This window comes from Quercus lobata, chromosome 8 (genome assembly GCF_001633185.2).
Source record: "Quercus lobata isolate SW786 chromosome 8, ValleyOak3.0 Primary Assembly, whole genome shotgun sequence".
Taxonomy (NCBI): domain Eukaryota; kingdom Viridiplantae; phylum Streptophyta; class Magnoliopsida; order Fagales; family Fagaceae; genus Quercus; species Quercus lobata.
The window spans coordinates 2,487,878-2,515,742 of record NC_044911.1 but is presented as its reverse complement, the minus strand read 5'-3'; the positions used below and the strand labels follow the sequence as shown (position 1 = coordinate 2,515,742).

Below are 27,865 nucleotides of genomic sequence, written 5' to 3'. Positions count from 1 at the left end.
CCAAGGACATATAATGTGTTTTTTAAGAATATTTTAATAGTAGAAATATATAGAAAATATAAATAAAAATATTTTTAATAATTTTTTAATCACCGCATCCCACTGCACCCACACTCTACTTTTTCAAAAATTGCCGAGTCTCACACCCGGGAAACCGGGAACGCACCTGTGCTTCATAGTCTATTTGAAGGTTAGTCTTGACATGCTTTGAGTTCAAGGCATAACTCTGCATAAAATGAAAATCACATCGTTCTTGTAGTTTTAGTACTCCAAAAACACCCTTTGGGGTTACAACCAAAAGAATTTCATTGCATGCTGAGTAGAATATCTGTTGTATACATGATAAAAGCTTATGAAACTGTGCTTTGTACACCAAATTTGCCATTTTAGATCAAATCCAAGCAGAAATTTTGTTCTGCATCCTCACCTTGTTGTTCTGCAGCTTCGAGCAACTAGAACACCAGTTGGTGGACCAGTCATCTGTAATTGACATCTGCTATGCAACCAGTAAGAAATTCGAATCAAACCTAGCGTGGCTTTCACTTTGTAAGTTCCTCTTACATTATAACTGACCTTGTTGCTCTGTACCTGCTTTTGAAGTTCCACAGCAAGATTCTGGGGCAAAAAAACCAAGCTGGATATGAAGTGAACTGCTTCCAACCTCTTCTCCCCTCTTCTTTGAGTAAAAGGCTCTATAGCTTGAGTAGCTATTAGCCTGTCAGAAAAGTAAAGCTCTACACTCAAATACTCAAATCTTACATTAATTTTCCGATTTGGGTTAGAGAAATTTGCGAGGAAAGTAAAGTCACCATTGAAATACTCTGGTGAGTCGAAGTAGATAGCGTTGAGGTTTGCATTAGGTATGTCAAATAACGGGTATCGTGGTTTAATGACAAGGAAGGTGATCAAAGTTGCTACTCCAAAGAAGATGAGAATAAGGCAAAATATGAGACACAGAATTGCACTACACCATATAATTGGGTTGGTCCGGCGAGGCCGAGGTTCCAGTAGTGTTGATGGGTTTCTTGATTTTCTGATGACTGATTTTTGCGTATTTGGTGCTCGGTTTTGTTGATACTCGGCTTGTTTTGACGGGATTTGTTTATTCTCAGCTTGTTTTGATTGGTTTGGTTGATTCTCGTTTTGTTTTGATATAACAATTTGATCGAGAGATACTGGAATTGTTTGCTTTTGGGGTGGAGGTGGAGGTGGGAGAGCAAGCATGTTTGTTGAAAGTGTTTTGATGAAAAACCAATGAAGTAATAGTATAGAGAGATGGAATATGAAAGATGAAGATGGTAGTGTCTTTAAATAAATTAACAAGTGGATTAAAAGAAAGTAAAGAGGAAAAGAAGCTTTTGATTGAGCGGTAGTGGGACCAATGTGTTGTGTTTTTGTTTTGATATTGGTGAAAGGAGGTATTGGTGGAGCTAAAGTAGGAGCAACATAGATGTTTGGTTTGAATGCATTTGCTTTTGAAATTGCAGATTTGTTTGAGAATGTCCTAGAGAATCATAGTTGATATGCAAAAGGCTTTAGCTCTTTAGTCTTATTTTGTTTTCTTAATTGGTTAGACTAGTCAAATGGCATACAGGTGTTGTACTGTACTCTTCAGTTGAATGCTTGGATCCATTGTATGTTAGATACATATCATATTGCCATATCAAACTTTACATGCCTGATTAATGTTTGTTTAACCACTAAGGAAGCTTCAAAACCTAGATAATGCGCCTGGATTTTTTGACAACCTGGTGAACTTTATTCAGATACATCTTTCAGAAGCATGGGAATTGGTAGGGTTATATTATTATACTAAAAAGAATTTGAAAGTCTACATTTTGTTTTTCTAAAATCAACCAGTGTGGGACACATTTTCCGGTGGTTATGGGATCTGTTGGTAAGGGTATGTGCAGCTTTCAAATAAAAAAGTGAATGGCAGCATAGGTTTTGAGGTCTGGACTGTTATTTCACTTCCAACGTTATTTTTTGGGGGGAAAGTAGCACCCCCCATTAGCATCTTGTTTAAATGTTCTAATTTGACCTATGTATTCAAATTGCAAAGGTAATACACTAATACTTATGACTTGCTTTTTAGTTTTGGCTAACACATAAATTGTATGTAGTAAAATTTGTTGTAGATGTAGTTGTAGCATCCTTTTTTTTTATTTTTTTTTAATTTTTAATTTTTAATTTTTTTTGAGAAACAAAAGCACACTGAAAAGAGGGGATGAAGTTTTAACATAAAGACACACCATACTTTTTAGTAAAAAAAAATGCAAGAGAGACCAATAATGCTACAATCACTTTTATTTATTTATTTCATCATTGTTGAGTTGGTAATTTGTTATTAATTTTTATTTAGGTTCATCATTAACATTATTAACAGAATTTTATTTTCTACCATTAACGATTTGCCATCTTAGTTGTAAAAACAAAAAAATAAATATAGAAAGAAGTTGTCCCTAAACTACGAAGGGAGACGGAATTGCCAAGAAATTAAAACAACCTAAATACACTGGAAAAGAGAGATGGTGTTGCCAAGAAAGTAAAACAACCAAAATAATTGAAAAATGGAAAAAGAAGAGATTGTTTTTCATTTTATATGGGTATTAAGCTTGGGTCATCAGTCATCACAGTGCATTTGATTTGATCTTATATCTTGGGTTATTTTATCAAGACAATAAAAATATCTTGGGTTTTTAGGTATTGGGCTTTCTGTGGCTGATAATGGCAATGCCATTTTCAATTGGCCCATATGGTCAAACGTACAAATCGAGTTATTTGAAAGAAGAATTAAGGCCCGTAAAGCTCAAAGTTCGAGACGAATAAGCAAATTCCACCAGAAAAAACCCATCACCACCACTACCAATTTTTTTTAAAAATAAATATAAAATTATAGAAATGAAAGAATTTTACCTTATGCTTATAAACTTTGTTCTATGATAATTTTTCTTTACCCCACCTAGATGACCATTAACCATTCTTTGGTGCTGATGTCATTTTCAGGCCTCTTAATAGACATCTTTTTGTTGACGTAAATTAATATTAAGTAATAACAAGTTGTTTAATGTGTTAAGATAAATTTTGGGAATAATCACTAATTTAACATGGTACATGCGTTAGGCTCCATTTAATAAAGGTAGCTCAAACTCAAATGTGAAAGGAGAGTACTAAATTAGTTGATTAAATTCATCATTTTCTAACGGTTTAAACTTTTGAAAAAATGATGAATGTAATCATTTAATCTAACACTCTCTCTCGTTATATATATTAAGTGGAGTCCAACCTATTGAATTTATTTAAGAGACAGAGAAATTAAGAGATGTATAGTTAGTGAAATGTAGTAATTTAACACCATGCCTCGTATAATTATCTGATCAAGTATTGAATACAAGACAAACTCAAAACTAGCATAGCTCTTTGGTTATGAATTTTGTTAGAAAAATTAATATATACTCGGGACAATATAGAGAGAGAAGTATAGTTTAGTCAAATGTAGTCTTAACAACCCCACAACTTGGTTCAGTTCGTTGCACACAATGTCAGACTGAGGCAGTCTTTTATTGGGGTCTCCCTCCAATAGAGAAATAGCTCAGAAGTAGCACATTTGCATTGATGGAGACTTGTTCCTCTTACTATTTCAAAGATATTACATACTCCATAGTAATCAATTGAGAAGAAAATAAGAACTTGGAACGGTCCCCATGTTTTTTTCTTATTTCTTTGGTTGGCGGTAAGTGCCTATAAAACATGTAGTATAACGTGTAACATCTAGAGAATATTCTAATTTAAAACATGAAAGTTCATTAGTGTCACAGACTAATTCAGAGTTAACCAAAATTACAACTATCTCGTTCACATAGCTGATGAAACTTCAAAATAGAACCTTATTAAACATTTTGAAAACAACTATAGCTACCTACCATAATTATAAAAGGAATTGAGACTTTTGTATTCTGTTATATATCATAATCAATGGTGGAGAAAATTTACGTTTAACATGTGAACAAAAACCATGCACCTCATATTTGAACTCGTATTGTGCAGATGAAGACAAGCTGATTGATTTCTAAAGTCCATTCGTGTAGTTTTGCTCTTTTTCTTTCTATTTAATTTTTGTCACTATATTCTATATTACTGGCAGGTAAATGCTAAAGCTACTTGCAAAAAGTAATCTTGTATATTTTCATTTTGTGCAGGACAACAACCAATTAATCAACACCATAATTAAAAGGATGTAAAAATGTATACAGTACTGCATCTTAGATATATGGAAGAAAAAAAACCATGAATTAAACTGTCTTCATTTTATTTTGAAATGGAAATTTCTCATTCATTGCAATAAACCCTCATTTCAATATTTTGGCCCTTTGTCAATACTTTCATATGGAGTTATTGAAAACAAAAGACAAAACAACAAAAAAAAGATTTTTCATGTTGAAAGCTTCAAAATTTCTGCATACGACATTGTTAGGACGGAAGTAGAAATGTAGAATCCTCCATGTTTGACTCTCTAGAAGCAGCATTGCCTTATAATTTCTATAATTCTAAATTGAGATATATTTGGGTCTTGTTCCATTATAGCTATAGCTGTTTAATTTTATAATATATATGATTCTCAAAAAAGAAAAGAAAATATTTTATATAAGATTATGTTAACGGGTACTTTAAGGTGTCTATTAATAACACATATTGTGTCAGTTTTTCAAGTTTTGGATAATTTTTGACAGCTTTTTGGTAATTTTATTTTATCTTTTTTGGTAATTTTTTGACAACATTTTTTTTTTCCTGTTTTTTAAATAAGACCCAAAAAAGGGAAACCCCAACAAGCGTGTATGATAATAATAGTCATGTGGCCTTCATGTTGTAAGCGTGTATGATACACTAGCCAGCATCAGCATTGAAGAATGCCACTCTATCCTATTTTACCATCCCAAAAAGCTACTTTATCAATTATACAATACCATTTTACAATACACCCTACATCCAAAAACTCTATTATTTTACTTTTTCATTAAAATATTATTTTTTAATCTTTCTTTATTATTTCTTTCACATCATCACTTTTTTTCAACTAAGGATGTGATTCCAACGGAAAAGGGGTGGAATAAAATATATATATATTTTTTACCATAGTGTTATAGTACAATTCTAAGTTTAGAATTGTACTGTAGCACTATTGCAAAAAAATTTGCAACAGTGAGGTATACAATTTTTTGATGCAAAGGTTTTTGAGCTATGAAATGCCAAAAAGGCCTTAGATATAGCATTAGCATTGAAGTGCTGTAATGACTTAGCTGCTATCCTTGTGGACTACAGCTGTGGTCTCAATAACCCCAGAACTTGGTTACATACTAGTCAGATTGAGTCAGTCTTTTATTAGGGTCTCCCTCTCCGATATAGAAATAGCTCAGTTCTATCCAGGAAGGTGTTTCCCTTGTAAACTCAAGGAAAGTCCTAAAAGGCTAAAACCGCACATCTGCATTGATCAAGACTTGTTCTTCAACGTTCTGTATTCAACATCAATCACGCCGTAAGGAAACGACTGCAAAACCCACGTTGGGACGCGTACCAACCTTGCATAGGCACGAGGACTGAGGATGACGCTAGTTTTGTCTCCGTCACCACTTCATCAACGCATTCAATATTGTGCTGCTGTGCACTTAACCTGTTGACTCATTAACAATTATGAATTGGGAGATATTATATATATGGAGACTATTCTAAGTAAACGGAGGAATTTGGAGGCGACTCCGACCAGCTTGGAAAGAAACTCTTACAGTGGGCCAAATAGCCGAAGGCGTGCATGGTTGTCTAGGTCCAGCGTATCAATGTATTGTATCTTGTACTATTGCCCTTTTGTACTTATTTTATTATTATTTTTTTTGATAAATTGTACTTATGGTATTTTATTTTATTTATTTATTTTTGAGTGAAAAAAGGGGTTTTGGTGTGGTCTCATCAATTCCACCCCACGTGATTGTAATGGGGTAATATCACGTGTATTACATGGGTTTTGTTGGGGTTACGCTTGAACTGTTCATCTTTGAGTGTTGGAACAAAAACTCTTACTATCAAGTTACACCTCTGCGTGGTTTTTATGGTATTTTTTTTATTTATTTATTTCTCTTTTCAGCAACAATATATTTGTTATTTGGATGGACAGGAATGGTGATTCATGGAAGAGCTATGAGAAGTTAAGGAGACTATGGAGACTTTAGTAAAAAATTTTATGAATTATATCAGATTCAGATTAGTAACAATGAAGAATAATCCTAACATAATAGAATCCTTTGCTCTATTCGGAACATTACTTTTTTTTTTTTGGTACTTGAAGGGCACGTATTGAGCTAAGTGACTGTTTTGTTGTAGCGGTTAATTGGCTTTTGTTTGTGTAAATTCTGAGTTAGCCTAGTTTTATTGATTTAATTTGTCTTAGAGACAGAGTTGAATTTGTCCTTGCTTAATAGAGGTTTTATTATATTGTGTAACATGTTACGTGTAACATCCTCTCACTTTGGAATGAGTCCTCGATTTATTATTTTGAATGATATATTAGTTGAATGCAACATCCTCTCATATGACATATGAATTCACCTCATGTGAAAGAATATTGCATGATTGCACATAATAGTATCACACTACTAAAGAGTCACTTTTGTTGATTGAATAAAAGTATTTGTTCATAAAAAATAAAAATCTTTCCTCTCACTCTTAATATTCCACCAATTACTTTTTTCTTTATGAAATAACCAAAACTTAAAAAGGAAAAAAATCAAACACATAACACATGGTAATTGATGGAGTGCAAAGTGAAACACTAAAAATGTGTTTTAAACAACCCAATACTTTTATCTAAATACCCTCGTTAGAGTTCCCTTACCAAGCAATTCACTCCAAAGTGGGGCCTCAGGTTGTGAGCATTCAATCACACAAAACATTGTTCAAATTTGCTTACCAAACGGACCATAAGGTTTGTTGGGCATAGGATTTTTATTTTCAAAAATCGAATTTTTGCACGAAATAGCTATGAGTACTAGTGCTAGAGACACATAAAATAATACAACTTTATACCATTTTATGTATCCTTAGCATTACCAGTTCCTAATTACCTAGTATCCACCTGCATTGCTCAAGTTTCTCTTACCAAAAATATTATTCCAGATGTTTCAGAAAATTTCCACGCAGAGATAAGAAACGTAGAATGGTCATGTGGCCTTCATGTTGTAAAGCGTGTATGATACACTAGCCGCGTATGACTTTGCTGCTATCCTTGTGGACTACAGCTGCGGTTTTCTTAACACAAGTTAACCTTCAATATTTTCTTCTTTTATTTATTTATTTTTTTTGGGTAGAATACCTTCATATTTGCTTAGCCAGAGAGAGACAGAGAGAGAGAGAGAACAAACTAGAAGAGAAAATAAGCAGAATTAATGGCTGAAATTGCACTTTCAGGAGCACTAGCTCTGGTTGATAGATTGTTACGCATCTATCCCTATGTAACTCATGATATTGAAGAAGTCAAAAACTTGATGGATACCTTGAAAGGCTTCCTTAAGGACACAGATGGAAGAGAAGATACTGAAGGTTGGAAGGATCTACTTAAAAACGTCCGGAATCTAGCATATGAGGCTGAGGATGTAATTGAAGAATACATGTTTCAAGTTCCTGAACACTTCCATACTCATCAGGCCAGGAAAATTGTTCATAATATTGCTCACCCTGTTAAGGACTTTATTCCAGGTATTCAATTGTCCTCTTCAATGAGAGGTATCAAAGCCAAGATCAAAGGCCGAATCAATGACTTAGAGACACTTCGCATTTTGAGCTCTAACTTGCCTTCAAGTTCTACGGCTACAGAGATCCCTCCAGAGGCTTATCCATATTCCTCGGATGAGCCACTTGTGGGCATTGAAAGGCGCGGAAAAGAACTTCGGCGACTTATTCTCAACAATGAATCAAGGGATGTTGTAATTTCAGTATTAGGAGGTGCTGGCACGGGTAAAACCACTCTTATCTATGACGTCTATCAAAAGGTGAAGGAAAGTTTCGAATGCCATGCTTGGGTTCCTGTATCACGCTCTTGTGAGCGCATGTTAGAGAGAATTTGGGAGGCGTTGGAATTACCAATTTACCAAGGAACAGATCGAAGACCGTGTCTACACACTCATTTACAGCAGAAAAGGTACATACTTGTTTTAGATGGTATTTGGAGTGAAGATGAGTGGAAATGCATTAGAAAAGTACTTCCTTGTAATAATCAAGGTAGTAGAATAATCGTTTCTACTCGTAAACGCAACATTGCTTCTTATTGTGCCACCTCTCATGATTTTATTTATGATCTCAATCTAAATCCATTAACATGGGAAGAGGCTTCAGAGCTCTTCCTTAAAAAGGCCTTCCCAAATGGTAAATGCCTTATTTCATGTGAGGAGTGGTCTGAAAAAATTGTGAAACGATGTGAAGGATTGCCACAAGCAATTGTTGCAATTGGCAATATCTTATACGGTAAGCCACAAACTATTATGGAGTTCAAGAAAGTCCATGACAATCTTGAGTTTGAACCAGGAAGCCTTGAATATATCGGAAAATTCTTGCAGAGTTACTACCATCTATCGCCTAATCTTAAGTCTTGTTTCATGTACTTCTGCAATTTTTCTGAAGATTACTCTGTTACACGCGGAAGACTAATTCGCTTATGGATAGCAGAGGGGTTTATTGAGGAAAAAAGAGGTCAAACTCTGGAGCAAGTGGCGGATGAGTACCTAGACGAGCTAGTTCAAATGAGCTTGGTTCAAGTGAGTAGATGGGATTGTGAAGGACGACTGAGGAGTTGCCGAGTTTCTAATCTTGCAAGAGGTTTCATCCTTTCCAAATCTGAGAAAGAAAATTTTGTTACTGTTCTTACAAGGCCACATACAAATTTGAGTCAGAACCACCGGCGCTTGTCTCTCCATATATGCACCACCAATATATTACAAGGGAAGGACTTCTCTCATGTTCGTACCTTCTCTATGTTTGGGGGAGACAGGAGTTTCGAATTACTGGTCAGAGGAGTTTTTAGCAACTTCAGGTTATTGAGAGTTCTAGACTTGGAAAATGCAGTCTTGCTGGTTTTTCCTCAAGAAGTTGTCACTCTCAACCTTCTGAGGTACTTAAGTCTAAGGAACACAAAGATAGATTCACTTCCAAAATCTATTAAGAAGCTTCAGAACCTAATTGTTTTGGACCTCAGACAAACTTTTGTCTTAGAGTTGCCAATTGGGATCCTGGAAATTCCAAAGTTGCTCTATTTATTAGTTGATTGTCGAGGCAGAAATAATGCTACTGTAGGAGTAGAGGTGTCTCAAGGAATTGGGTGTTTGAAATGGTTACAGAAATTGTCACTTATCAAGGCAAATAACAAGAATGGGAGTATTGTTGAAGAGTTGGAGAACTTGATTGAACTGAGGAAACTGGGGATCACAGAGCTCAAGAATAAAGACAGTTGTGATTTTTGTGCATCCATTGAGAAGATGGAAAATCTTTCTTCTTTGTATGTGGAATCAGCAAATGAGTTTCTTGATTTGAATTATGTTAAGAAGTCTCCTCAAATGATTGAAAATCTATCTCTTGGAGGGAGGTTGCACAACATTCCAGAATGGATTCTTTCACTAAAAGGTTTGTTTAAATTAGAACTCAAATGGTCACAGCTAGCGAAAAGCCCCCTTGAGGTTCTTTGGGGTTTGCCTTCTCTAAAGGTGCTCCATCTGCATGATGCTTACAGTGGTGAGGTACTTGAATTTCGAGCAGGATGGTTTTTGGAACTAAGGATATTAGTAATTGAACAATGCTGGTGGTTGAAGTCTGTAGTCATTCCGGGACTAGCAATGCCTAAACTACAAAAGCTGACTATAGAAAACTGTAACAGTCTTACCATGGTGCGCATAGCAATTAGTACTCTCACCCATTTAGAGAAAACGAATGTTCCACAACACCTTTTAGAATTCTTGGACTAATAGAACAAGAAGAAATATTGTTGGACTGTTGGAAACAATCCATTAATTCGTTCTTTTAGTAATGGGATAACCTGCTCTCCAAAGTTCTTTCTATATCTACCTGGCACGAAGAGTTCAACGTGGTTGTTGAAGAACCACTGTGGTATGGCTTTAATTAACATAGATGTTACTGTTATTTTGTTTTCTTGTAGAATGCAGCTTATTGCAAATTCATTTTGCTGATTGTTTAATTTCAATTCAAAATTCAAATTGTGCTTATTTGTGTAAGTAATTCCCCTTATTAAAGTTAGTTCTATTGGAATGTATTATCATCTAAGTGAATGAAGAAAATGTAATTGGATGGGTTCTTGTACCATGGATGTAGGCTTTGTGGCCGAATCACATAAAACTCTCACGTCTTCTAGCTATTCTCTTTTCTCCCTTAAATTATCTCAAAATTATTAGTGTTTCGTTAAATGTTTTCAAGTGCAGAAATGTGTATATCCTTTTTTGTAATATAGCAATAGGGGATTATGGTGAGTGGTCTTTCATATCACTACTTCCATTCACAACGCTCGATTAACTTTGGCTATCATCCAAGCACATATCTTTAGTGTAGAGGGAAGGCGTGGATTACATTCTAGTAGTTATAGATATATGATGGTTGTTGTATGAATATACAGTGGAATTGCAGATTTTTATTTGTGGTTGAATATTGCTGGTGCCACTGCAAATAATAACTGCATCTCATGAAGGTTACAATCCAAAATCCTTTATTGGGATTGGCTGTTGCTTCTGCGGAAATGACCCTATATATTGACATACTCTTTGTTTCCATTTGAGGCCTCAGAGCATCATCAATCATCCAGCTCCAAATCCTCACCTTCATTGTAAATGATGATCAATGGATTGTCAATCTCAATCCTGAATTTGCCTAATCTTTTGGGTCATTTCAGAGCCTCAGTCACCGGTAAGTATAGTAACGAGTTAATGTAGAACCTCAACTTCAGTATACCCCATTTTGAACCTCAACAACGTTTCCTTCCTCCAATTTTTCGCTCACATAATAAGGCAAATTAGGAAATATGTAATGGAGTCGTTGAATAATAGGCACAGTGCTTATTTGAAACTACCATGAATGTTTATTTATTTATTTAATTAATTTTTTTATACCATTGATAAAACATTAGAAAAAGTAGCATGAATGGTTGAGATGCTTGGTTGTACACGGTAGTACATGTACACCTCACATATAGATATTAGTTAATTTTTTTTAATAGAAAAAGATGATATTGACTTTTGTTTACAGATTGATAACTTGGTAAAATCCAAATATTTTTATTTGAAAATAAATTAATAGAATTTTAAGAACTCCATAATAAAATTACCTCAAAATCAAGATAATCTTGACCTCGAAAAAAGTAAGCCAAGCCTAAAATGGAGTTATTATATTCTGTTGCAATTACTATCTCTTACATGCAAATAAGAGAAACTTTTTTTTTTTTTTTGAGAAACCAGTCCGTCCTTTTTATTAATCAACAAAACATTTATCAGCAAGTACAAGTCTTTGCACATCACTAGGGATGTCATCCAACCAGAGACGAGGGCAAGGGGAAAACTTTGCTGTCTTGGCCAGTCTATCCGCCACAGCATTCCCTTGACGTTTTACATGGATAAAAGATACTGAAGCAAAATTCAAAGCTAGACTTTTAACATCATCAATAATATGGCCAAAAGAGCTTAGACAGGGCGAGTCTGAATTGAGAGCCTTTGTAATTGTTTCGGAGTCACCTTCAAACACTACCTCTTCAAGTCCGAGCTGTATTGCATAAAGTACTGCTGATCTGCAAGCTAGAGCCTCCACTTCATCAACAGTCATGGGGAGACAACACCTGTCCGAGAGTGCACCTTGTATTGTTCCCCCTGAATTTCTAACTACCACACCGATCCCTGCTTGTTTGGTATCATGGAACAGAGCACCGTCATAGTTTACTTTGGACTGTGTACGTTGAGGTGGTGACCAATGAGTAGGTCCCGCTGGGATTTGCTCTGGTATGGCAAGTTCCCGTGCTGCCTGAAATTCTTGTAGCCTATCACACATGTCCTGGTAGATCCGGTTGAAAGGGAGTGAGCTGGACTGCATTCTCGTTGCATTTCTTTTGTGCCATATGCTCCATGCGACATAAGCAAATCTCTCAGCCAATTTGGGTACCTCAGAGTTTATGATACCTGTCCACAAGTCCCGAAAATCCACATATCGTGTAGATAGCTGATTTCTGAGGTAGTGTTCATTCCACCATACTTCCTTGAGCACTTGGCAGCCCCAAAGCGCGTGAATTGTGTCTTCAACTTCCTCATTGCAGTGGTCACAGATTGCTGTCCGTGTTACTTTCCTGATGAGCAGATTTTTCTTTGTAGGCAAAGATTCACGACATGCTCTCCAAATGAAGTGTTTTATTTTGTTTGGGACGTTAAGAGTCCAAACTCTTCGCCAGCAGCTGTTTTGGGCAGAGGGGTCCGATGCACCAGGTAAGGTTGGGTCAGGACAATTTGATAGCATTTTATAGGCACTCCTTGTTGTGTAATTTCCTGACTTTGTACCAGCCCATATGAGAGTATCATTTGTTCGGTTATAGCTTAGGGGGATGCCGAGTATTGCTTGAGCCTCATGGGGGAGAAATTCCTGCACAACTCTATCCTCAATCCAGTTATGGTTATCCTCATCAATAAGGGCACATACCTTGGCATTAGTAGGTAGATTTTTCTGGGGAGATATAATGTGCTTGGTGGGCAAACCTGGCAGCCATCTATCCCCCCCGGATCTGTACTTGTGATCCGTCCCCAATCCGCCAATATGCTCCCTTTTTAACAACTTCCCTTGCCTTTAGGAGACTCTGCCAAGCATACGAACCTGAAGTTTTTACCTCACTTTCCAAGATCGAACAATGTGGAAAGAACTTTGCCTTGAAGACTTTATAGAGCATGGAGTTTTTGTTTTGCACTAGGCGCCACACCTGTTTGCCTAAGAGTGCAAGGTTAAAATTTTCCAATTCCCTAAAACCCAAACCACCTTGGATTTTTGGAGTGCAAAGTTTTTTCCAAGCTATCCAATGGATTTTTCTTGATTCTCCCGAGTACCCCCACCAGAATTTTCGAATCATTGATTCAATTTCCCTACACAAGCTCTTTGGGAGTTTGAAACACCCCATAGTAAAAGTCGGCATTGCTTGTATAACCGATTTGATTAGGATCTCACGACCTGCTTGAGATAAGAGCTTTTCTTTCCATCCTTGAATTTTATGCCATACTCTTTCTCTAATATAGCTGAAGCTTTCTCTTTTCGCTCTCCCTACAAATGATGGTAACCCCAAATATTTTTCATATTGTGTCACCGCTTCCACACCTAGCTGGTCCTTTATTTTATTTCTGGTGTTCATATCTGTATTTGAGCTGAAAAATAATTGGGTTTTCTCACGGTTGATTTTTTGGCCTGAAGCTTGTTCATATTTTGTAAGGATGTCCATCACCGCTTGGCAGTCGGTCTCTTTAGCTTTACAAAGAAGTAAGCTATCATCCGCGAAAAACAGATGAGTAATTTTCGGCCCTTCTTTACATAGAGACACTCCATGCAAGTCACCATTATTGGCTGCTTGTTGTATTAGTGAATGAAGGCCCTCTGCACATAAAAGAAACAAATAAGGTGATAGTGGGTCTCCTTGGCGGAGCCCTCTACTAGGATTGAACAAGCCATGAGGCTCTCCATTAATCATGATGGAGAAAGATACCGAACGGATGCAACAACCAACAAGATTTATCCATTTTCTATCAAAACCCAACCTTTCCATAATTTTGTCTAAGAAATTCCATTCAACCCTATCGTATGCTTTGCTCATATCAAGTTTCAAAGCCATGAACCCCGTTTTGCCTCTTCTTTTATTTTTTAGGTGGTGGAGAGTTTCAAAAGCAATGAGGATATTATCAGTGATGAGGCGATTGGACATGAATGCACTTTGTGTTTCGGATACCAACTTTGGGAGGATTTTTTTGAGGCGGTTTGCTATGGTTTTGGAAATTATTTTATACATGACGTTACAAAGGCTAATGGGGCGAAAATCTTTTGGACTAGTTGGTGATTTTGTTTTGGGGATTAGGGTGATGAAAGTGTGGTTTATATTTGGTGGCATAATTCCTGAATTTAAAACTGATAGAGTTGCATCAATAACATCTGAGCCAACAATATTCCAATAAGATTTATAGAAAAGTGGGGGCATACCGTCCGGGCCAGGGGCTGTTAAGGACTTCATTTGTTTTAGAGCTTGTTCCACTTCGATGGCTGTGAAAGGCCGGTTCAGGTCTTCATTCATAAGTGGTGTCACTTTTGGCTCAATACCTTGGAGAATTTGATCAAGCCCAAACGTATTGGTTGACTGGAACATGGATTGGAAGTAGTCCACAAATGCTTTTCCAATTTTTTGTTCGTCCTCTAGTATTTCACCACTGTCAAGGACCAGCTTGGAAATAAAATTCCTTCTGTTACGTTGATTTGCCCGGCTATGGAAATAGCTGGTATTGAGATCACCTGCTTTCAGCCACTCCACCCTTGCTCGCTGTTGCCACAAGCATTCTTCCTTCACCATCAAATCATGAACTTCAGCTTTCAAAAGTCTTACTTGGTCGTGATTTGATCCACCCATGGACTGTTTCTCGGCCTGCACTAGTAGTTTCTTCTTTTGGTGCAGCAAACGGCGAATGTTTCCAAAAGAAAGTTTACTCCACGTTTGAAGTGATTGGCTACACCGGTTAATCTTATTGACCACACTTTCCATCGGGTTGGACAAGGATTGTCCCTCCCATGAATTTCTTATCACACCTTCACAACCTTCATCCTTCATCCACGCTGCCTCGAATCTAAATGGTCTTCTTTTCCTGTAAAATCGAATATTCTCATCATCAGTGCAAATCCATAACGGACAATGATCCGAAAGTGAACCTGAGATATGGTGTACACGGGTTGATGGGAAGAATTGAATCCAAGTATTAGTAGCAACTGCTCTGTCCAAACGGATCCACGTGACCGTTCCATCATACTGATTGTTGCACCAGGTAAAGGGTGCACCCACGAAGCCCAGGTCCCGAAAACTGCAATAATCAAGGGTTTCTCTGAATTCCATCATTTGTCGCTCTCGTCGTAGTGGCCCGCCCATTTTTTCTTCGTTTCTGACAATCTCATTAAAGTCTCCCACGCAGAGCCAAGGGAGTTCCATTTTTAGATTCAGATGCTTTAGTAGTGCCCAAGAGTGTTCCCGGTTGGCCGTCACAGGATTTCCGTAAAAACCGGTGAACCGCCAGGCGTCATCCACTCCTGGGTTAACTACTGCGTCTATGTGCGAGGTCGATGCGTCAATAACATGGAGATTAATTTCAGACTTCCAAAACAGAGCTAGGCCGCCCCCTGTATTTTGTCTAGAAACAATATGCACGTTGTCTAGCTGGAGCTTGTGTTTCAGGTTGTTGACGTAGCTATCCTTTGCTTTGGTTTCCATCAGAAAGAGGATTAAGGGAGAGTGCTTTCTCACCAACTCGGTGAGTTCCTGAACTGCGCGTGGTCGTCCCAAACCACGGCAGTTCCAACTGATGGCATTCATGGTGTTCGGCAGGGCTGCCAAGCAGCCACCACCGTTTGACAAGGTTCAGGTGATCTAGAGGTCCTTGGGCTTACACCCAATTGGTTTAAGAAATAGAGGTCCCAAGTTCGAACTTGCAATTGAAAGTGCTTGAGAAAAATATAACGAATATGTATATTTTATTTATTTAAAGAAAATAGGTTGAAAAGGGCAATCGCAGTGGCTTCCCTACCAAAACATTATCATAATAGCATTCTTTTGTTAGGCATTACCATAAAATGTAACTTATTGCAAATTCATTTGCAAATTGTTTAATTTCAATACTAAAATTGTGATTGATTTGTGTATGTAGTTCCCATTCTAATATTTGGTTCTTATTATCTAAGTAAATGAAAATGTAACCAATTGGATTCTTGTCTTGTAGATGTAGGCCTTGTGGCCAAATCAAGAAAAGCTTTCATGTTTTCCATCATTTCTTTTTCCCCTCAAATTATTTCAAAATTCTATTGTTTCAAACTATCTCAAAATTCTACTGTTTTTATTACCACTAGCTGCAGACCCATGTGATGCTTTGGAATATAAATATTATGTAATGATGTATAATATATAAAAAGTAACAATTACTTCAAGTATTATCTATCCCATGTAGGGAATTTAACTAAAAATCCCAATCTGTGAGAAACAAAACAAATAGAGAAAACACACGTCAAAGAAAAATAATCACACGCACAAGACAATATTTACGTGGTTCGGCAATTTGCCTACGTCCACGGAGTTGCAGGGATTTCACTATTATCAGGGAAAAATACAATAGTGCATAAGAACACTCTCAAGAAACCCAAATCCCAATTACACCCTAACATTCTCTCACAGAAAAAATAAGAATAGAAGCTGGCTGCCTCTCTTTTCTCTATTTTCTCTCATGGGCTGCTCACTGGTTAATTAGAATTTTTTCTCTATATATTCTCACGGCTGCACATACTTATCAAAACCTAATATATATATATATATATATATATATGTCAAAGTCGGCTGGAGCATTCATTTTCAACTAGGATTCTATTTACGTTGACTTGGGCTTGGCAATTAAAGTCATACACACGGCCCATTTCAACAAATCTCCACCTTGACTTGAATTGATCAAGCTACACGAGCAAACTCCTCCATCAGCTCCACCTTAGCCCTTAAGGGCTCACAAGCTGCAAACATCAGCCACAATCCTCCATAACACAATCCCTCATCCCTGCAACTCATCCTCCTGTCCTCAAGCTGGAAGACCAATTGAAGCTGCGCACAGCTTCAACTTCTCAATAGTGACACCCTTAGTCAACATGTCTGCCGGGTTCTTAGATCCACAAATCTTCTCAAGCATTACCAGCTTATCTTCAACAAGATAACGGATAAAGTGGTATTTTGTCTGTATGTGCTTCGACTTTGAATGAAAAGCCGAATTTTTGGCAAGAAAGATTGCACTCTGACTGTCACTGTGTAGAATACCCATCTCCTGCTTCTTACCCAATTCATCTAAGAAACCATGTAGCCAAATCATCTCCTTTCCAGCTTCAGTTGCTGCAACATACTCAGCTTCAGTTGCTGCAACATACTCAGCTTCTGTACTAGACAAAGTAACAATCTTCTGTAGATTTGAAGCCCATGATATAGCTGTACCACCCAGAGTAAAAACAAACCCAGTAGTACTCTTTCTACTATCAATATCACCAGCAAAATCAGCATCTACATAACCCTGCAGTTTCAAACTTGCACCTGTGAAGCAAAGACATGTATCTGATGAACCCTTCAGATATCTTAGAATCCACTTGACTGCCTCCCAATGCTGCTTTCCAGGCCTACTCATGAATCTACTCACAACTCCCACTGCATGTGCAATGTCTGGCCTTGTACACACCATAGCATACATCAAGCTGCCAATAGCTGAGGCATAAGGCACCTTGCTCATGTGGTCCCTTTCTTCTTCTGTCTTCGGTGATTGTTCTTTGCTTAGTTTGAAATGACTACCCAAGGGTGTGCTCACTGGTTTAGCTTCATTCATGTTGAACCTGCTGAGAACTTTCTTCACATACTCTGACTGTGAAAGCTTCAATGTACCATTAGCCTTGTCTCTAATGATTCTCATACCAAGGATTTGCTTTGCAGCTCCCAAATCCTTCATTGCAAACTGTTTGGACAATTGCTTCTTCAGATTATTAATCTCCTCAATGCTAGACCCTGCAATAAGCATATCATCCACATACAACAGTAATATGATGTAAGAATTGTCAAAAAACTTAACATAGCAACAGTGATCAGCTTCACATCTCTTGAATCCAATTCTGTGCATAAAACTGTCAAATTTCTTGTACCACTGTCTAGGAGCTTGTTTTAGGCCATACAAGCTCTTTCTTAGTTTGCAAACTAAATTCTCTTGTCCTTGAGCAATGAACCCTTCTGGCTGAATCATGTAAAGATCTTCCTCCAAGTCACCATGAAGGAATGCTGTCTTCACATCTAACTGCTCAAGATGTAAGTTTTCTGCAGCCACCATTCCCAGTACTAGTCTGATTGTTGACATCTTCACAACTGGAGAAAATATCTCTGTGTAGTCAATGCCTTCTTTCTGCTGGAACCCTTTAACAACTAATCTGGCCTTGTAACGTTTGCTACCATCATGCTCATTCTTTATTCTGTATACCCACTTGTTGTGCAAAGTCTTCTTTCCTACTGGCAATTCAGTCAATTCCCATGTCTGATTCCCCAACAAGGAATTCATCTCATCCTTCATGGCTAACTCCCACTTGCTTGAATTCTCATCTTGCAAGGCTTCATCATAACACTCTGGCTCACCACCATCAGTCAACAGGAGATAATTTAGAGTGGGTGAATAACGCTGTGGAGGTCTAATGTTCCTAGAAGATCTGCGGACTTCAGCTACAGGTGTACTCAGATCTACTTGTGAATTCACATTCTCCTTATCTTCTTCACCCTTTTTCTGGATAGTACTTTCAGTCAATTCATCTAAGTTGACAAACTCAGATATCTTTTGATCTATCCCTGTAACATCTGACACTACAGTTGACCTGTCCTTGTACATAACCTGTTCATTAAATATCACATTTCTACTTCTGATGATTTTCCTGTTTTGTTCATCCCAAAACCTATAGCCAAATTTCTCATCACCATAGCCAATGAAAAAACATATTTTAGACTTTGCATCAAGTTTACTACGAGCATCAGAATCAATATGAACATAGGAAACACAACCAAAAACTTTTAAGTGTGAAAACTTTACCTCTTTACCGCTCCAAACCTCCTCAGGAAGTCTGAACTCCATGGGAACTGAAGGTCCTCGGTTTATCAGGTAAGCTGCAGTGCTAACAGCATCAGCCCAAAAAGTTTTTGGTAGTCCAGCATGCAACCTCATACTTCTAGCACGCTCATTGAGAGTTCTATTCATGCGCTCAGCCACACCATTCTGCTGTGGTGTCCCAGGAATGGTCTTCTCCATCCTAATTCCCTGTGCAGCACAATACTCACTGAACCCTCCATCTATGTACTCTCCTCCATTATCTGACCTCAAACATTTTACTTTCAAACCTGTTTCTGTCTCAACCATGGCCTTCCACTTCTTAAAGGTTTCAAATACATCTGATTTATTTTTCAGAAAATAAACCCATACCTTTCTGCTTGAGTCATCAATGAAAGTGATGTAGTACCTTGAACTTCCAAGGGATGCAACCGGAGAAGGCCCCCACAAATCAGTGTGTACTAACTCCAATTTTTCAGCCTTCGGTGTCCTGCCAGTTTTCAAGAAACTCACCTTTTTCTGCTTTCCTAAGATGCAACTTTCACACATGTCAAAATCAATGGACTTCAATTCTGGTAATTTTCCTTTTGACAGCAGCATCTTCATCCCTTTCTCACTCATGTGACCAAGTCTTCGGTGCCATAGGCTTGTATCAGTACTTGCATCAGCAACTGCAATTGTGTCTATTGGACTTGAGGTCATGTACAGAGTACCAGTCTTCTTTCCACGAGCCAATACCCTAGCTCCCTTTGTAATCTTCCAAGTACCACCAACAAATAGTATTGCATGTCCTTCATCATCAAGTTGTCCAACAGAAATCAGATTCCTCCTCAGGTTAGGAATATGTCGAATCTTCTCCAGTAACCAAACAGACCCATTGGGCAACAATATTCGAACATCTCCCATACCCACAACATCCAAGGCTGAACCATCAGCCAAACACACCTTACCAAAATCACCTGCAACATAATTCTGTATGATTTCTCGGTGTGGAGTGGTATGAAACGAAGCTCCTGAATCCAAAACCCAATCATCAAGTGGAAGTAATGCATCCTGTACCTCTTCTGTTACAGTATTAGCAGAATCATCTTCATTCTTCTTCTTAGGACTTTTGCATTGATTCCTAAAGTGACCTGTTTTCCCACAATTCTAGCATTGTACTTGTTGGCCTGATCTAGATTTACTTCTGTTTCGATTAGAATTTCTGGATTTTGATCTGCCCCGATTTGAATTTCTGTTATTACCTCTGCCTCTTGTCTCAAGGTTTAGGGCAGAACCAGATCCTGAGGATTCACCTGCATCTCTTCTGCGAATCTCCTCAGCCAGAATTAAATCTCGTATATCATTGTACTTGAGTTTTTCCTTTCCTGTAGAATTGTTTACTGCCATCCTCATTGCCTCCCAACTGTTTGGCAAAGAAGCCAAGACGATCAGAGCACGAATCTCATCATCAAAATCAATTTCTACAGACGACAATTGATTTGTGATAGTATTAAATTCATTCAGATGTTGTGCTACTGATGCATTCTCTGCCATCTTCAGATTGAACAGTTTCTTCATCAAGTGCACCTTATTGTTTGCTGACGGCTTTTCATACATACCAGACAAAGCCTTCATCAGATCTGCTGTGGTCTTCTCTTTTACAACATTGTGTGCAACAGACCTAGACAGAGTTAACCTGATAACTCCTAGTACCTGTCTGTCAAGAAGAGCCCATTCCTCAGCCTTCATAGCCTCAGGTTTTGTCCCCAAAAGAGGCAGATGCAATTTCCTCCCATAGAGATAATCTTCAATCTGCATCCTCCAATACGCGAAGTCTGTGCCATCAAACTTTTCTATTCCAGACGCCTTTCCTGCTTCCTGTGTCATTGCTCCCACTCAAACCTAACCCTAGGCTCTGATACCAGTTGTAGGGAATTTAACCAAAAATCCCAATCTGTGAGAAACAAAACAAATAGAGAAAACACACGTCAAAGAAAAATAATCACACGCACAAGACAATATTTACGTGGTTCGGCAATTTGCCTACGTCCACGGAGTTGCAGGGATTTCACTATTATCAGGGAAAAATACAATAGTGCATAAGAACACTCTCAAGAAACCCAAATCCCAATTACACCCTAACATTCTCTCACAGAAAAATAAGAATAGAAGCTGGCTGCCTCTCTTTTCTCTATTTTCTCTCATGGGCTGCTCACTGGTTAATTAGAATTTTTTCTCTATATATTCTCACGGCTGCACATACTTATCAAAACCTAATATATATATATATATATATATGTCAAAGTCGGCTGGAGCATTCCTTTTCAACTAGGATTCTATTTACGTTGACTTGGGCTTGGCAATTAAAGTCATACACACGGCCCATTTCAACATCCCAAGCCAAATACTAAAAAATGAACAGACCCATATATGACAGACCCAAATAAGACCCACAACACAAAAGAGGTAGTTAAAAAAAAAAAAAAAAAAAAACCAGCTATCAAAAGAAACAATACTATTAATCTGATCCTTACATTGAATTAGAAGTAACAGACATCAATTGTGAATTTAAATTTGTGCCAAGGAACTGCATAAATCAATAAAAGACACATTCCACATGTGCAAGTTATTAACAGTTTTGTACCAAGGAATTGCAAAAATCAAATTATTTGCATCGAGGGGCTTGTTGATTTTTTGTGTTTTTTGTGTGTGTGTGTGTGTGTGTGTTTTTTTTTTTTTTTCTTCTTCTAGCAACAGATTCCGAACCCAAAGTACATTCTTGAAAGTGGGAAACTTTGACATCCACCTAATTAGGATAGAAGATTGCAAAAGCAGAAAGGTCCATGGGACAATCGAGTGACATCCTAAAAAATCCACATACAATGACTATGAGACATGGTGGGAAATTGAAAACCCCCCACCTTTGCCCAAACATGTCTGCAGAATTTCAATGATACTCACAATATGTTCCTAAACCCAGATATATGGACTATATGACACATTGAAAGAGATAAAACCCACATCTTTACTCAAAACATGTTTGAAAAAAATACAAAATTAATTGAATCACCCGAAATAGGAATTCAATCATAAAAACAGAGAAATAGGTACATAGCTAGTTATGTTCATATATGTTAATTATGCAGGAAAAAACTCACAAACTTCATGTGGAGATGCAAAGGTAAAAGAAATTTGCGACTGCAAAAACATAAAAAATGTTCACCTGCAAATATCATAATGATCAAAATAAATAAAATCCATTATACAAAATTTAACATTTAAATAAATAAATAAATAAGCAAGAAGGTATGGTATGTGTTTAAAAAATGAAAGTACCTAGAGTCTGAGTGAATTAAAATCAGAAAGAATATGATAAACATAAAAGTGGTGTGTGTGCTGTAATTCTTCTCAAGCTATGAAAAGTTACAGTCTGCATTTCTCTCTCTATTCCTCTATCAGTTATTTTCTCTAATTTCCCTCTTTTATTCTTTCAATTCTGTTGGAGGTTAGGCTAACTCGAATTAGCCATAAACTCTTGAATTAGGATCTTAATCATGGGGTCTTTTTAAAAAAGACAACTATAATAAACTAGGGTAGTTGTCCTGAACCTAGACAGTCTGAAACTCATGACCTTAGAAGGGATACACCCAACAAAAAAAGGGGAAAAAGAAATTCCATTCACTAAACTGATATATACAAATATAAGAGTATGGCCTTGAACTTCAAGTTTTCATAGTTAGAGGTGGAAGGTGTTTAGGCAAATCCAAATTGAAATAGCTAAAAGAAGATCTCTGCCAATTATATAAAGGGTACAACTTATTTCTTTCTTTTCTTCTTAAATATCCCACTCTTATATGTTAAAGAAAAGAGAAAAATTATTAAGCTGCAGCCTAAAAGAGCTTAAGCATATATAGTTCAGCTTCTATATAACTTTAAAGTCACCAAGACAAGTAAATGAAATGAAACTGAGTTAACATGAAGCTAGGACCCGCCATTAGATTTTTCCAAAAATACAAAATTAATTGAATCGCCCGAAGCAGGAATTCAATCATATAAACAGAGAAATAGGTACATAGCTAGCTATGTTCATATATGTTAATTATGCACCCAAAAAAAAAAAAAAAAAAAAAAAAACTCACAAACTTCATGCGGGGATGTAGAGGGAAAAAAAATTAGTGACTGCAAAAACTGCAAAGATGTTCACTTGCAAATATCATAATGATCAAAATAAATAAAACTCATTATACAAAACTAGTAAGTTGCCCGTGCGATACACAGATAATATTATGATATTTTATGTAAGACGGTTTTAGAGAATGTTGTATATATATTATAAAGAAAAAGTAAACTAATTTAATAATTAGAGCAAAGAAACATATACATTGTGAAATATTAAAAATCAAATTAGTAGCAATGTATCACAAAGATCAATCTACTCAAACTATATAACGAGTCAATGGCAAAGTTTTCTTTATTGTAACAATGAGTTAAAGATTAAAAATACTTAGACAAACCATGTATGAAAGAAAAGGCATCAATGTAACAACAAATATTAATATTTTCTCCAAAATTCCTTGATAAGCGTATTTTGTTTTAGAATTATTATTTTTTGCTTTTATTTTTAATACTAAAACGGTGGGTATACTAAAAGTCATGAAGAAGAGACAAAGGCATGGTGTAAGCTCAGACAATTAATGAGAGATTAACAAGATAATAGTAAAAATAAGTTAATGTGAAATTTTGGATAATAGTAAAAAAAATTAGCTAAATGCAAAATTAGAGCGCCGCATACCAGGACCTCATGCTCTCTCACATGAACCTTGTGCTATACATTTTAAAGAATTAGCTTCAATTATATTATGTTGGTAAAAGGAGGAAAAGGAAAAAGAAAGTCTTTATAGTCCAGCAGGAAGATGAGTCTTACAGGAAGTTAATGACAACTATCTTTGTAAAGAAAAATGAAAGGGTGAAATTTGACCATTTTTTTTTTTTTTTTTTTTGTTGAGAATACTAAGTATTTTTTTATTTATTAACAAATCTGTAATGATTCATCTGTAATGATTCATCTATAATGATTTTTCAGCCTCCTTGAAGCTTCCAATATACATTAATTATGGCTAAATGTAGTAAGAAATATATCTTTTGCCACTAATACCAAGTCTTACATACCAAGAACTAATACGCAAAAAAAAAAAAAAAAAATTCCCACACATAATGGCCATTTTTGCCATCATGGACCTTCATTCGAAGTGATGCAAATATGTCAACAATTATTTAAGGATTGCCCTTATGGTTATCAAACATAGTAGTCAAGACCTGAAAGAAAATTTTAAAAAGAAACTGTGTGAATTTTCATTTACAGATGAACTTTATTGCAATCATATTCAATGTAGGATAACTATTAAATTCCTAGAGAGTTTCATTTAGTGACCAAATTTGGTAGTAATTTTTTCAAAGAATATCATATGCTAAGTTGTAGCTTAGTTCTAATTGAAGCTGATTCATCATCAGGAACTATATAAAATAAATTAAGAATGATTAGTTGCAATTACTGTTTGGGCTGCTTACCTCTAAAGGAAAGGCATGCCAATTCTCCATCTTGAGCAAGACTACGCACCATTGAGATAGGCACAAACAATGCTATTACTGGAAATTTGTTATGTCTAGTAAAGCTCTTCGGAAACCACATTCCAACCAAGGTATGAAGCCATAAAATTTTGAGGAGGACGAACTTTCAATAGCAACTTGTATTTATGAATGGCCCCAATATTTATCATAATATGATTAAGGTTCATGTCAAATATAACAATTTTATTTACCATAAGGTAACTCATGCAAGGGACAACATCTATGGCTCTAGGAATTTCAAAGATTGCTCTTGGTCGTTTGTCTTTTCGTAATTGGTATGGCATATAAAAAAAAAAAGGTCCTAGGACAAAATAGTGCTATTGAAAAAGATTTGTCTTATATAGCCATTGACACATTAGAGTTGCCAAGTAGGAATTTAACTATATAGCATTAAAAAAACCCAAATAAAGGTTCTTTCTTTACCTTAACAGTTCGACCGTTAATCTTCTATGTTAGCCCTATCTTCCCAAAATCATTCACAACGTTAAAAGACAAATACAGAATACAATGATATTTGGCTGGAAATTTTTCAGTAAAAAATTCTGAGGTGCTAATAAACAGAGAATATAGGTAGGGAGTACGTACGGATAAAAAGAAAAACAAAGCTCCTTGATGTGCATTGTTGGAGACAAAGTTTCAAGGGCTGGTGTTAGCAAAGCCTTCAACTACAGAATCCCCAAGACTCTCAAATAAGATCATAATCTAATTGTTTTTTTTTTTTTTCAAAAATTTAATGAGAAAGAGAAGAGCATAACATTTTAATTTTTAGAGGAGAGATAGAGAGATTTATGAACCTGGTGAAATCTATGAAAAGCGTGGAGAGCACCTCGGTGGTAAATTTGAAACCCTTTGAAGTCACTTATTCAAGATTGAAGGTGATGATGCCGAAAAATCGTCAGTGAGCTACACGGCACTCATGTGCTCGAAACAATGCCTGCACAACACAAAAAGAGAAGACCTCGCAGAGAGCACCGGTGTGGTGCCGGCCAAATACCCTCCGAAGGTCAAGTTAGAACTTCTCACAACTCTAAAGTGTTAGAGAGGGTAAATTATGCGTACCTTGATTGGTGAGGGTATTGGGGTTTTTATAGTGGTAGAGGGTTGACCTCTCCTTATTGGATTAGAAGTCTTTTCCTTATAGGAGTCTCTTTAGACGTATTTTTCGAGATCATTTCCTTGTAGGAATCTTTTTATTTAACACCAAGCGTGGGGCGCAAGATATTTCTTTATATATGCAAACGTGGAGACCAAGCAAGGCCACGTCAGGGTCGTCAGCTTCACCTACTCCCTCGTCAGGGTCGTCACTTCGCCTACTCCCTCATCGGGGTCGTCAGCCTCGTTAGGGTCGTCAGCTTCGCCTACTCCCTCATCGGGGTCGTCAGCCTCGTTAGGGTCGTCAGCTTCGTCTACTCCCTTGTTAGGGTCGTCAGCTTCGTCAGGGTCGTCAGCTTCGCCTACCCCCTCATCGGGGTCGTCAGCCTCGTTAGGGTCGTCAGCTTCGCCTACTCCCTTGTCAGGGTCGTCAGCCTCGTTAAGGTCGTCAGCTTCGCCTACTCCCTCATCGGGGTCGTCAGCCTCGTTAGGGTCATCAGCTTCGCCTACCCCCTCGTCGGGGTCGTCAGCTTCGCCTACTCCCTCGTCGAGGTCGTCAGCCTCGTCAGTGTCGTCAGCTTCGCCTACCCCCTCGTCGGGGTCGTCAGCTTCGCCAACTCCCTCGTCGAGGTCGTCAGCCTCGTTAGGGTCGTCAGCTTCGCCTACCCCCTCGTCGGGGTCGTCAGCTTCGTCTACTCCCTCGTCGAGGTCGTCAGCTTCGTCAGGGTCGTCAGCTTCACCTACCCCCTCGTCGGGGTCGTCAGCTTCGTCTACTCCCTCGTCGAGGTCGTCAGCCTCGTCAGGGTCTTCAGCTTCGCCTACCCCCTCGTCGGGGTCGTCAGCCTCGTTAGGGTCGTCAGCTTCGCCTACTCCCTTCAGCTTAGTAGTGTCAGCTTTCCATTTATGACAAGTTAACCCCGTCTTCCTAAAGCTGTAGACGTCCTAAAGCTGTTCGACTGCCATTTATGACAAGTGAGGCCGACGGGTCTATTTTGAACGTCGCTTCATGATACTATATTCATGAATATTCACATTCACAATTTTACCCTTATCAGCTGCCCCCCACTCCATGATCTCGTCAGCTTAAACTGACAGGTTCATGGAGTTTAAGTCCTTTTAATTTGGATAATTCCAACTAGTCTCTTTAGTAGACTTGTTCATCTCGTTATCTTTTATGTTAAAACCATCGTCTTGTAATATTAGTCATATCCTTTAGTGGACGAACTCGTCAACTTTATGGGCTCGTCCGCTTTGGGGACTTGGCGCAATCGTCCATTTCGTGGGTATTACTAAGTGACTCGTCCAATCTGTAGGCTTAATGATAAACTCGTCCACTTGTGGACTTAATAATTTTTCATTCTCTTAGGATTGGGTCGTCCACTTTGGACTTAGCAATGTCGTCCGCTTTGTGGATTTAGTAGGGTCGTCCAGCTTGTGGACTTAATAAGGTCGTCCAGCTTGTGGACTTAATAAGACATGGTTGTCCACTTTGTGTCCATTTTATGGACTTCATAATTTTTTTATCCTCCTAGGATGAAATCGTCCATCTTGTGGACTTAATAAGCTTGTCCATTTTATGGACTTGATAACATTTCATCCTCTTGAGATGAGGTTGTCCACTTAATGGACTGCATATTAGGGTCGTCTATTTTGTAGACTTGGATTCCTCCACTTTGTGGACTTGTTGAGGTGACTAAGTGTTGGTACCTCGTCACCTTGTGAGTTGTCCACTTGGGGTCATGGACTAATTGAGGTGACTAAATTTTGGAGCCTCGTTACCTTTTTGATCGTCTACTTGTAGGCGACTTAGTATGGTGATCATCCACCCATAGTCAACTTCGGTCACGCGTCTACCTGTAGGTGACTTAGCGTAGTGACCGTCCACCTGTAGGTGACTTTGACCATGCGTCTACCCGTAGGTAACTTAGCGTAGTGACCGTCCACCCGTAGGCGTTGGCCATGCGTCTACCCGTAGGTAACTTAGCGTAGTGACTGTCCACTCGTAGGCGACTTTGGCCATGCGTCTACCCGTAGGTAACTTAGCGTAGTGACCGTCCACCCGTAGGCGACTTTGGCCATGCGTGAATAAACTCCTCTTATTAAAATAAACCATGCATTCATAGAAAAAGTAGTTCTTAAAAAGAAAACGAAGACCTGCCCTTTGGGCTTTAAAAGAGTTATTGTAGCAAAAACTAAAGTAAATAGAAAAACTGAGGATTATAGCTAAAATTCACTAAGGTAAACTAGAAATAAAGGGGTGC

At 37.6% G+C, this 27,865-nt stretch overlaps 2 protein-coding genes across 2 annotated transcripts; one reads left to right on the top strand and one right to left on the bottom strand.

Moving 5' to 3' along the window:
- Window positions 1–205: 205 nt before the first annotated feature.
- Window positions 206–1,583, bottom strand: LOC115958294 (uncharacterized protein At1g08160). Its single transcript, XM_031076698.1, has one exon. The coding sequence runs from the start codon at window positions 1,222–1,224 to the stop codon at window positions 424–426; it is 801 nt and encodes a 266-aa protein (XP_030932558.1). The 5' UTR covers window positions 1,225–1,583; the 3' UTR covers window positions 206–423.
- Window positions 1,584–7,433: 5,850 nt separating this feature from the next.
- LOC115955505 (disease resistance protein RPM1-like) lies at window positions 7,434–9,998 on the top strand. The gene has a single exon (XM_031073635.1). The coding sequence runs from the start codon at window positions 7,434–7,436 to the stop codon at window positions 9,996–9,998; it is 2,565 nt and encodes an 854-aa protein (XP_030929495.1).
- The last annotated feature ends 17,867 nt before the right edge of the window (window positions 9,999–27,865 follow it).

Coding starts and splice junctions, on each gene's coding strand:
- LOC115955505 (XM_031073635.1), top strand. CDS start 7,434: ATGGCTGAAATTGCACTTTCAGGAGCACTAGCTCTGGTTGATAGATTG.
- LOC115958294 (XM_031076698.1), bottom strand. CDS start 1,224: ATGCTTGCTCTCCCACCTCCACCTCCACCCCAAAAGCAAACAATTCCA.